The 12,585-nt window shown below is 46.1% G+C and overlaps 1 protein-coding gene and 1 long non-coding RNA gene across 2 annotated transcripts in view; both read right to left on the bottom strand.

Annotated features, from left to right (window-relative positions):
- LOC309660844 overlaps window positions 1-12,585 on the bottom strand; it is a 398,319-nt gene that overhangs the window by 146,609 nt on the left and 239,125 nt on the right. The window lies entirely within an intron of this gene.
- PKD2 (polycystin 2, transient receptor potential cation channel) overlaps window positions 1-12,585 on the bottom strand; it is a 54,830-nt gene that overhangs the window by 22,704 nt on the left and 19,541 nt on the right. Inside the window, exons 3-6 of the mRNA XM_082461679.1 lie at window positions 9,396-9,529; window positions 7,969-8,219; window positions 3,594-3,818; window positions 896-1,124 (exon numbers count right to left, since the gene is read on the bottom strand). Of these exons, the coding sequence (XP_082317805.1) occupies window positions 896-1,124; window positions 3,594-3,818; window positions 7,969-8,219; window positions 9,396-9,529 (839 nt within the window). The remainder of the gene's footprint in view (window positions 1-895; window positions 1,125-3,593; window positions 3,819-7,968; window positions 8,220-9,395; window positions 9,530-12,585) is intronic.

Here is a 12,585-nt window from a genome sequence, read left to right as displayed (position 1 = left end):
ATTTTCGGTTGGGGAGGAACAATATTGGTTAAGAAGTAGGATAACAGAAGAGAGAATGCGAACAGGATAACGCATCACTTACTAAGATTTCAGAGGCGCAGCTCTGTCGTTGGAAAGGATGGACTTTTAAGCATGTTGCCATTAAGCATGTTGTTATATGCTCTAACGTGTAACAGACTAGCAGAAGATTATGTGTTATTGCTGAAGGGAGAAAAGCTTGCAAAAATACATCTTACACTAAGGCCTCTGGAAGGAAGTGATTAAGACGGTGCTGAAGAGAAACCGTCTTGAACAAGTGTTGGAATTTGTAACAGAGTCACGGGCAGGCAAGGGCTCCACAAGGGGTGACAGTCTTAACTCAATCGTAACTCTGCCTTATGGTTTCTTGCACCTCCTACAGAAAACGCTGATGGCCATCATTTACATTTTGTACACTGTGGACTATTTGCAGGACATTTGAAACTGCAGGGAGGTTTTCTCTGCCACCTCCAAAATTTCCTGGATGTTTCTTTATGCCGTGACTTTACACATGTGCAGAAAGATATAAACTGATTTTTGTTGTAGTTGAAGAAAAATATCATTAGCCAAAGCAGAATAAACAAAACTGTTTTCTCCCCACATCTCATATGGCATGCCAAAGCCAAATACGAATTACTAACCCATTCTTGTTATTAGTGTGGCCAAGTGAGAGCTTATTGCAAATGCCTCTCCACTTCCATATGCAGAAGGGTCACTCATGCAAAATGAGAAAGTTAGTAACAGTGAAGTTGATAGCATAGAGGAGAACCTTTAGATTCTCCTTCAGGAAGATCAAGACCCACAACACCGAGGGGAGCAAAGCCTCTACCACATTTTTATAACAGAGCAGGGGATTTGGTGTTGTTCTCAAACCTACCACAATGATCACAACATCCAGACAATTCCAGAAACTCCTGAAGTAGTGCAGCTTATGAATGCGAATTTCCAATATCTCTTCCACCACATAGTAAAGGATAAAGAAACAAAAGATGATCTCACAGGCTGCCAGGAAGAAATCGAAAGTTGTGACATATCGGATCAGCTTTACAGGCTGAAACTGCCAAGATGGAATCACACCGCCTGTTGCTGGGAATTCGACCAATAACCTGCGTTGCAATAAGAACAGTTAAAACAATTAACAACATCAACCATAACAACAACGCATGGATGCAGCCAGGAAAAACATCATCTATTCTGTCCCTGCTCTAGAAGGTAATAAAACGGAGACCACAAGTCACTCCAAACTAGTGGCAAAATGGTTTTATCACAGCCAGTAACTCCATCCTTGTAGAATTCTGTGTCACAAAAAGAACAAGACTTCCCAAGGCCTCCCAGACAAAGAGATTATTCCTCCTCCGTCTCCCATTTACTCTTCTGGTATTGATACCACTCAAAATGCTATACACTTATTTTTAAATGTAGAAGTTAATCAACACACTAAGACTTTATAGGACTTTGATTAAATGCAAGTCCTTCAACTGGGGAATGAAGAACATAAGAAATATATGTCATCAATCAAAACATGTACGGACTGGTTGAGAAGCAGGATGTCTCTTTCATATACATATAAAGATAGGGAATGAGTTTCTCACTCATGCATTTGGTGACACCTAACCAGCATCAGATAATTTGCCTACGGGGACCGTTTTGCTATCGGAACTTCTCAGAGCGTTATAGTGAATTGGTGCTCAGGAAATGTCTGACTGTCTGCAACACTGACATATGCTTTTACACTCACACTGATGGCACTGATCTTTAGTGCTTTACAATAACTGAAGTGAAGATGCTTCTTGCCAAATTCCCCTTTGTAGGTGTCACACTGAGAAGGTTCAACGATTCACTTAAGGGTACAATTTCCCTTCATGCTAGAAACAGACTCTCTAGATCCTTAGCTTTAAGACTTTTAAAAGATCTCCAGTCAGCGATTAGGTGTAACCATTTCTCCCTTTACAGGATGGACAGGACAGGTGGCCGTTCCTAGAACCTAAGTATCTAGGGCTCAAGCACGAGCAATAATCAAGTATAGGCAAGGACTATAGCAAATCAGAATTGGTCAAAGAAGTGTGAAACATTTTCCTTCCCTGGCACTATCAACCTCCTGTTTTCTTCCTATTCAATACGCCAGAGCGTAGGGGTGAGAACCACAAACTCAGGAGAGCAATACTGAAACAAAGAGCCTTGTGGCAGCCTCAGTGGGAACTCACAAGGGCAGGAAGTGGCCTCTGTGTGCTGAATCATCTCTCTCTGCCTGTTCTGGTGCTGCATCGTCAACCCCTCCAGAAATTGAGGCAACAATGTAGAGAAATGAAGCAACTGCCTTGACGATATTCACTCTTACAGTATGGGGAGGAAGTGGAAGACATACTCATTTATACCTTCTATAAATAGATATCTCCTTAAATGTCAATCAGAGTTGCCTGCCTGCGTGTATCCTCTTTCTGTGCTCACTGGAATCATTAGGAGAAGTTCAACAATAATTGCAATAGATTTTCATTCGTTTTTAGTAGTAACTATTACTTGATTTAATGTGATATTGTTTTCTGCAAAAGCGTTAGATATAAACACTGGGAGAATCCAGTTGGCCGTGTAAAGCGCAGTTGAGTTTAGCCTCAAAAATAATCACAAAATAAGGCTATTATGAGAATTTAGCCTTCTTATTTGGTGGGTAAATATATGTGCGAGGAATTCATGTCAGCAGCGTCTGGATGCTGCTGCCATACTCACCAGGAGGATTAAGGCGGGTGAATTCTGGATCCCCCTTGCCTTGTTCTGCATTTTTTATAGCACGTATTACCTTCTAACATGCTATTTAATTAATTTGTTTCCTTTGCTTATTGTTTATCATCTAATATCTCCTCCGGGTTGAATGTGCGCTCCACAAGGGCAGAGATCTTTATTCTGTTCACTGATGCATCCCAAGAGCCTTGAACAGTGCCTGGCACATATGAAGTGTCCAATAAATGCTTGCTGAATGAATGAATGAGCAAGAGGTCCCAGACAAGCCAGTGGGGTCTTTGTCAGTTTCCTCGCTGCCGCCAGAACGGTCATGACGGCAACATCACAGAATCCGCGGAAGGAACTTTATGTGCCTTTGGTAATTCTTGAGTGTGAGCAGGTACCGGGGCGCCTACTGAACACAGGCACAGCCCCGACTACTGTGCTTGCGTTCTAATCGCACGCGCATCACCTGAGAAGGGGAAACTCAGGGAAATGAGTCAAGACACGATGCCTGGGGGCCTCGGTAGCAGACCATGGAGCACTGATCGTCCTCGTAATGGGAAAGGAGAGATGTTAGCAAAACACAGTGCTTTATCTGGGAAGGTTCCAGCCTTGGGATGAACTTGGACCAGACTTAAGGTTGTTCCTAACTCATAATATTCCCGCATCCTAACTCCCTTCCCCCCAAAAACCCCTATCCCAGTAAGCTTTTGGTTTTCACCCCTCCTTGCTGTCAGTTCTGATCCTTGAAACTCTCATTTAGCCAACTGCAGGCAATGATTTTCTGGTCTAACTCCAGACTAGGATGTATATACAAATACACAGAAGTGGGAGGCATGAGTGCCCTTTATACACACCTGATCACACAGAACAGATTAATGTTGGCATTGTACACTGAAAAGTCAATAAAAGTTGCCCGGGTTCCTCGGTCCAGCCAGACATTTTTCTTGAGGTTAGCGACCTGAGCGGCTGTTTCCTCTCTTGTTCTTGACAAATCCAGGTAATAGCCAGCTCCACTATAAGTTGCAATCATTCCCCAGTGGCTACTCCCATTCAAGTCTTTTTCACTTGTGTAGATCCAACTAATTCAAAGACAAAACAAACAGGTAAAATCAGTGGAACACTTGGGGCAATTACAAAGACAATTGGTTCCTGGTAAGACAGAGTACGTAACAAATAACTGTAAGTCTCATCAAGCTGGGTAATGTGCTTGCCATGCTGCTTTGTGTTTTCTTACATCATTCTCATATAGCTATTATGTCCATTTTAGGAATAAGGGCCCTGAGGCTTAGTGAGGTCAACTCAGTCTCAAATCTTTTGAAGGTAGAGTCAGGAACCCACCCCAGGACAGTCTGCCTTCAGAGGCCTGTGCTATCAGCCCTCAGTTTATAGGGTTGCCTTTCAGGGTGACTTACTTAGGGAATAGCTGACTCTAGGCCCCCCACAAATTGCAGCCAAAAGAGGTACAAGTTCATCAAGTGCCACCGTCAGCAACTCAACTAAATAAGACTCCATCCACACAGCATTTGGGAGTTTAATCCACAAACATTTACAGGGCTCTCAGGAACCAGATGCTTCTTTGGTATTAATGAGGACAGAAAGATGACCTAAGATCCTTTCTCTCCCAAATTTATAATAAGTGGGGAGAGAAAAGTTGTAATTAAACACTGAAAATACAAGGTAGGTGATAATAAGAACCAAAAAAGAATTGCTCGGGCCAATCAGAGGGAAGCTAGCCTTCTTTGGAGGTTCAGCGATGATGGGAAAGGTGAACCAGAGAAGGCTTTGGAAGAAGCCACGTTGAACCTAGGCTGTGAAAAGTAAGCAGGATTCAGACTTAGGCAGGCGGGGCCAGAGAAGTACGAGGCATCCGCCAGTAGTTCGGTTTGGCTCCCACATGATGAAGAAGAGAAGGCTGAAAGGTAGACTCTGGTCAGATGGTGAGGGGCAGGCATGAAGGGGTCCCCGCAGGGAAGGTTTCTGGAGGCACAGAACGGGGTTACTCTGGTGGCGGTGGGGAAGCCTGGAGTGGGGAGGAACAGAGAGAGGGCACGTGTGTGGAAAAGAGTTAACACAGCGGGTCTGAGACCGCCTTTCCTTAAAGAGTCCAGGTTGGACTCGGCCGGCGTCTGGAATTTCAGTGATAAACGGCTCCCTACACTGATGTAAAACTTCCTCTGACCAGAAGGAGTGGCTCAGAGTGCCTAGGCTTCTGTACAAACAAGGTGGCTTATGCCCACGCCTGCTTGCCTTCTGGGAGTCTGAGATTTGGGGATGTGCCGGGCACAGCCTGCCTATGTAATCAGCGCCCAGTAACACATGGGAGGCACCAAGTCTCTGCCGAGCTTCTCGGACAGACAATGCTTCCTACATGTTGTCACAACTCGTTACTGGGGGAAGACGCATGTCTTGTGTGACTCCACTGGGAGAGGACCTTTCCAACCTGGCACCTGGTTCCCTCCAGACTTGGCCCCATGAGCCTGTCCCTTTCGCTGCTTTTGCGTATTTCCTTTCACTGTAGTAAAGCTCAGCCATGAATATATGCTGAATCCTGGGAGCCCTTCCAGAGAATCGCTGAACTCAGTGAGGCTGGTCCCAGGGACCCCGACACAGCTGAGTCAGCTGTCCTTGCAAGAACCGAGAGGTGATGAGGCCTGAAGTAGAGCAGTGAGGTGGGAAGGACAAGGGAGGGCCGAGACAGGGCCACGGAGGTGACTGTCAACAGAGCCTGGCACTGATTTGGAAGTTGGGGGCAAGGGAGAGGGGACTTCTGAAAAAAGACTCGAGAGTCTTTTTGGGTAATGCAAAGATGGTGGTGCCACGACCAGGAGGAAGAACAGATCCGACAAGAAGGTGATGAGTTCCGGGACTTCCCTGGTGGTCCCGCGGCTAAGACTCCGCGCTCCCAATGCAGGGGGCCCGGATTCGATCCCTGGTCAGGGAACTAGAACCCACGTGCCTCAACTAAGAGTTCGCATGCCGCAACTAAAGATCCCGCACGTGGCAACGAAGATCCCGCGTGCTGCAACTAAGACCTGTTGCAGCAAAAAAAAAAGACTCCACACTCCCAATGCAGGGGGCACAGGTTCGATCCCTGGTTGGGGAACTAAGATCCCGCATGCTGCATGGCATGGCCAAAAATAAATAAATAAATAAAAGAGAAAAAAGCGATGAGTTCAGTTTGGCGCATGTTGAGTCATTGGAGCTGGTGGGACATACAGGTGGCACACACACTCATCTTCTATCACTAGAATGTAAGCTCTGCCAAGACAGGGGATTTACTTCTGTTTTGTTTACTGCTGCTTTGCACTCCAACCAGCACCAAGAGCATTTCTAGAAAAGGGAGACCTCACTGGGAACATGCCTGGCACATGTTAACACACAGTCTATCTGTTGAAGAAACGATGAATCATCAAATAGAGATGAGAGTGGGAGCCATCTGAATGTCAAGGGAAAGAGTATAAAGAAAGAAAACACAGAGGCCTGAATATAGAACCTGGCAATAAGAGATAAGAAGCGGGGTGCAGAATTAAGAGAATCCAATTTCAGTGTCACTCACCAAAGTCAAAAGAACGAGCCTTCAACACGGCCGAATCCTGCAGAGGGGCTGATCAGCATGGCAGGACATCGATCAGTGAATCAGCAAACTGAACAAACCCCCTGGTAGCTTCCAAGAGAGATGTCAAAAGCAAGGGCTTAAGCTTTAAGGGGGTGAATCACTGGCAAGGAAAAGTGAATCACTGGCAAGTGAAAACTATTCTTTCAAGAAGTTCGGAGTTGAACGGAAGGAGAAATGGGAGTAACTCAGACCCTGGCAGGACCAGGGATGGTTTAAATACACCCAAGAAGGATCCCTTCAGTAGCCCACCCTGTAGTGAAAATCACTTATAAGCGTCTTGGATGTTCCAGGCACCGTTCAAAGCTTTGGAAATACAGCAGTGAACGAACCAGAGTCCCTGCCCTCAGGAAGCTTGAACTCTGACGGGGGGCTGAGGGCAGCAGCAGTCACCCTAGCAACATAATTAATAGGGAAGAAGCAATGTGGCGTCACAAAAGAAACATGGGTTTTGGAGTCAAGCTGGTTCCATTTACTAGCGGTGATGTTTTTTCATCTATAAAATGGAGCTGATACCTATTTCAGAGTTGTTCTGTGAAAAGTAGATGAGATAATGCATGAATTCACTTCTTAGATAGCATCTAGCATAGGATAGAGGCTGCATGAATCTCTCTTGCCAATGGCATGAGATAAAATATTAGACAAGGTACCATAGTTTAAGTGCAAGTGTATGCGTTGCAGGAACTGGAAAAAGGAGCATTAGTGAGCAAAATCACTATCACAACCTGGAAAAAAATGTCTTTTGAGATTCAGTCTTTTTACTCTAAATCTTCGGATGTTTAGTAAGTTTGTTCCTTATGGGTCCAGGTACTAAAGAGGGTGTGTACTGGACGATAAACAAAGAATCTGGTTATGGAAAACGTGTTTGTCCTCACTGTGTATTAACTAATCTGGATTCTGGTGTCTCGGTTCTCAAGAAAGGGATCTAGACGAACTGAAAGAATTAGTTTAGTGAAACTTAGAAGACAATTCTATCCACAGTGACTCACCCAGGGCCCGTGCCCCAACATGTCCACCTTGGGACAACCTGAGAACTCTTCTCACTTTTTATAATAATTCTAGAAATAAGGACGGTCCTCCCTTAATACACAGGATGTTTTAAGTACGGTTAACAAAGAGTACCCAAAATCCCTGCAAATACGCACAATGCAGACACGTATTCAAAATCAAAAACACGCATTTGAGAAGGACAGGCTTTACACCAGACAGAATAACTGCCTCACGAGCTTATGATACACTTTAAGTAATTGTAGTGTGAACGCAAATTTATTTCTAAGAGCTAATAAAAAAGAATTTCTGTACCAAAAAACTTCCTACTAACAACCTAGTGAACCACGTTACTGGATTTATAAAAATAGGATCCAGGCACCTTAACAGAAACCTCTGAAGGTGAAGGTAGCTTCTTTCCTGTGGGGATATGGTCAGCAATTTAGCCTTCTGAAAAATAAGTATGCAGAAGCTGAAAGGGGGTAAAAAGTAAAGAAAACTTGAGAAACCGAAGTTGGGCCACGGCCTTAAATACAAGCAGTGAAGGCATCTTCTCCCTGGCGAAGGGGTTAGAGAACGAACGAATGAATGTCCGTGACAGCCCAGGGCCCGGAGCCACAAACACTTACGCGGTTCCGTTTCTCGGACCGAACGGAGCCCTGTCTTCACTGCTGACCGAGTAGACGTCATAGCACTCTTTAATCTCGTCTCTCAAGTCCAGGGGGATAGAACAGGACCCATTCCTGACTCTGAGTTGCCGTATACGTGGTACCCCTAAGAGCAGGTTCTCGTAGTAGATGAAGCTCCGGTCGTCGCCTTCGGTTCTGTTGCCGGGTTGCATCTTCCAGTAGAGCCCATCCAACAAGGCGCCTTCCGCAAACTGAAAGCAAAGGCAACATTTTGGAAAAACTCTAAGCTCAGAGGCTGCCTTGCTCCTTCCTGGAATGTCTGTGTGACCAACAGTGTGGCAACTCCGTGAACAGGGTAGAGTGACAGGGGTGGGTTTTGCTGTCAGAGAGATTGGACATTGCTCCAGTCTTGCTGCGTCATTTCCTGGCTAGCTGTGAGGCCTCGAGCATCTGTAATATCTATCTTTTGCATGGTGGTTACACCTGGCACAGAATGGGCACTTCATACGTGGCGACTCTGATTTTTACTCTGGGACTAAAGGCTGGGGAGAGGGTGCAGTTTGCAATGAATCTATAACCATGATCAATTCCACTTTCCCTTATTAAAACAGCATCCCACATAATCATGGTTCACAATCACTGGAGAGGAAAAGATGATAGTTTTGAAAACCAGTCTGCCATCTGATGCATCTTTAAATTGTCTGGATTATTTTGTCATAGGGTGAATGAACTCTCTAACTTCTCACCCCGCTCCTCCCCTCCATTTTTAGAGTATGGCATTCATTATCACAGAACTGTGTATATGTGAGAAGTCTCTCATTAGTTTGCCTATAGGAAAGACAGACCCAGCCATTTCTCAGTGTCTTATCCTTATCAGACAATCAATAGAGATGGAGTGATTTGCCCCCTTGAGGTGGAAAAGATTCATATTATACAAGTGTGGTTTTGGATGCCAGGTATTTTTAGGCATTATTTAGTATATTTAGGTTCTTGTGATCCAGTTCCTCTATCTTTAAAATCAATAGCTCTAACCCCAGGGTTTACTAAGAATTTTAGAAAGTATTTCCCCAGAAGGAAGTAATCATTTCCTTTCCAATTTCCCTCCCCATTTTCTTAGATTCTGAACACATCTTCCAGATCAGTTTAATATTTTTCCTATGGTATCCCTCATTGCTTATCCTCTAATACTAATGTTGGAATTTGTGACAATTAGGGGAGGGCTGGGTTGAATTTTACATTAGAGATCTTTGAAAGAATGTGCCTGCCTTGTATCAGGCACTGTTCTGGGGTACATTCCAACACCAGCAAAGAGACAAAAACAAAAAACGAAGCAAGACAAAACAATCAAATTCTGCCCTTGTGGGCCTGAACTGAATTTATGAAGCCAAATGAACAATTTTCAATAACAAGAGGTCATCTGCAAATACCTTCCAGAAGTCTTCCACTGAAGAAAGAGTTTTAAAGTTAGTTTTCTCCGTTTTGGACACCGGGGTGTCCAGGAAGAGCTGGGACATGATGCGGGTATAGTAGTACACGCTGGAGCTCATCATCCCATAGGTCACTGGAAGACAGAAAGAGCCAAATGAACTCGGCCAGGGACCCTGCACACGCACTCACACGATCCCGGCGGACGGGCAGATAGCCGTCCCGCCTTCCTTCCCTGCATCGTTCTTCCAGGATCCCTCCCCAGCTCTCTGGCTTACACAAGAAATGAATTAACATTGGCTTACGTGAAACAAAACTGGCTTACCACTGAGTACCAGATGGAGATCAGGTGCCCCCTCCTGGACGCTTGGGACCTCCCGGAGCCCTTCACCTTCACCTCCCACCACCTCCCGGAGCCCTTCACCTTCACCTCCCCCCACTTCCCGGAGCCCTTCACCTTCACCTCCCACCACCTCCCGGAGCCCTTCACCTTCACCTCCCCCCACGTCCCGGACGCCCTTCACCTTCACCTCCCCCCACCTCCCGGAGCCCCCTCCACAGCAGAGCCTGCGCCCCAGCCGACACCACGCCCAGCTCCTCATCCTCCGGCTGTACCCCTGCGGCTCCCTCTCCCGACGACGGCGTGGGCAGCCCACTCTCGTTCTGTTCCCACATCAACAACACCCTGTTCTCATCTGCCCTGCTCTGTACCCTGCGGCTGAGCCCTGCAGACCGACTGGACTCCCCTGCCTTCTGGTTTCCAGTGCATTCAGCCAACAGGAGATCTGGGGGCCCGAGGAGGCAGAGTTGGGTTTGTTCCCAACTCCCTCCTCCCACTCCCTCACTGCCTGGGTGCAGTTTGCTGGGGACCCTCTAACGGTGGCCACCGCTGCTGGGGGCCTCTCTTCTCCCCCAGCCACACCAGGTTCACCCCACGCCATTCCCTGCCCTTGTCCCTCCAGGCCCGGAGGTGGGAACCTTCCCCAAGAGCCTCATGTCTCCTCGTTGGCTCCTATAACCCTGCCGCCATGCCTCTGTACACGGTCCTTTCGTTGAACTCCCATAATTGCCGCTGTGAGTCTCCCATCTCTTTCCTTCTGGGATGCTAACAGACGCATCTGCCTCCCACCCACCTGTCAGCTCTTGCGTGGCACACTCGAAACTCGAGCCACAGCCCTGACGTGAAGACTTGCTGATCTTACAGCCCATTCTGAATGGTCCTGGAGAAAGGTGGGGAGATCATGTATGGGCTCAGCAGGTCACAGGAGATCAGGGTTTGAGTCTGAGTCATGCCTCTCACGTGCTGTACAAGCTGTACAAGCTGCTCAGACTTTCTAAGCTTTAGTTGCCTCTTCTGTAAGGAATAATGAGCTATCTCATGGGAGTTTTGGGTGCTTAAAAAAAATAACTAAATGGGACTTCCCTGGTGGTTCCAGTGGTTAAGAATCCACCTTCCAACGCAGGGAATGCAGGTTCGAACCCCGGTCGGGGAACTAAGATCCCACATGCCGCGGGGCAACGAAGCCCGCACGCTGCAACTACTGAGCCCGCGTGCTCCGGAACCTGTGCGCCACAACTAGAGAGCCCGCGTGCCGCAAAGCAGAGCCCACACACTGCAACAAAGACCCAGCACAGCCAAAATTAAAAATACATAAATAAATAAATAAAGGGAAAGAAGAGGCAGAACAGCATTTCTTAAAAAAAAACAACTAGAAATTATCCAATACAGTGGTTGACACTTAAATGTCCAATAATGGTGGTTCTTCCTCCTTAACCAGATCGCTACAACATATCCATTAAAAATTTCAGCACTTTGACGAGTGCTGTCTTATGCTGAACTCTAATGATTGCTGGTATCATACGCTTTGATACCTACAATTAGATGACAAAACACTTCAAGAGGAAGGAAATACTTCCTTTTACGCTTCTTTTGACCACAGAGGTTTTAGAGGTCTTTTGACCACAGTTCTCAACGCCCAGCAAGCAATGAATACTTAGCTGGTTCTGTAATAATCTTGAGGCAGCATAAAATGCATTTTAAAACCTCATATTAAGTGATTTGGGGATTACATCTTTCCTTCACCTGGTCCCCTTCCCTACCCAAGCATCATAGAGAATTAAGATTAAAAGAGAGGAGTGGATAATCGTGATCCAAACACAAGTGTGTCTGCGGGTCCAGCTCGAGCAGTCAGTGAAGCAATAAGCACACACAACCACATGGCTCGTGTGCTGCATCTAGAGGGGAAGGGACCTCTTCCAGTCCTCCATCACCTGTCATCCATGACAGGTTCCATCCCCTGTCATCCTATGACCCACTAGTTAGGACAAGAACACTCCTCTTCCAGTGTTCCATGCCCTGTCACCTCTTCAAACTGCACTGGACCGGATTTCAGGGTTTGGACTTTTAATCCACTGATGGGACAAGGTGTTGGACATGAAGATGAGCAAGACGTGATCTCTGTCCTCAAGAAGAGGAGCTCATGGTGTCCCCAGGGGGAGCACTGCCTACCAGCTCCCACAGAGGGGCGGACAAGGTATGGTGTTCTGCAAACGCCTCCTTCAGATCCAAAGCTGATACCATGCTGAAGAGGAGTCAAGGCTCCCCAAAGCCCACTAAATGATTACTATATTGATTTTTGGAATTAATTTGAAATTAGAAATTTCTCTAGATTGGCTGGTTAATGTAGATCACTCTCAAATTGTTTTACCTATGGGGTTTTTTTGGTTGTTGAAAAAGAATTATGACAAATTATTTAAATTTTTTGATTTATAAATATGCAGTATGTATGTATTTTAGCCACTGATTTTAAAATGCATCTCCTTTATTGTCCTGTACTTTTAATATTGATTGCTTTTGAAATTCTTAGGACCTGTATGGAATTTAATAGCTTCACTGAAAGGGAAGGGATACATCCTCTTGGCTATGCGGTGCCACCTGCTGGACATCCAGAGAAACAATGCCACCTAGTGTTGACGGGGATGATGATTTTAACACCTTCAATCAGCTAACGTTAACTCCGTCCCTCCCTCGTGCCGGGCAGTGGGCTGGTCCAAGGGATATCTTCGAGTGACAGCGCCACACACTCCAGGGGTCAGCTGCATCACGAGTCCAGCTAGGCTGTAGCTAAAGGACCCCCTGGGATTTGAAATCAGAACGATTTGGGTTTGAGTTTAAGATTTCCTTCGCCCTTA

Source organism: Balaenoptera physalus (genome assembly GCF_965194825.1).
Source record: "Balaenoptera physalus genome assembly, chromosome: 5".
NCBI classification, from domain to species: Eukaryota; Metazoa; Chordata; class Mammalia; order Artiodactyla; family Balaenopteridae; genus Balaenoptera; species Balaenoptera physalus.
The sequence above is the reverse complement of the archived record's forward strand: the minus strand, read 5'-3'. Positions and strand labels throughout refer to the sequence as shown.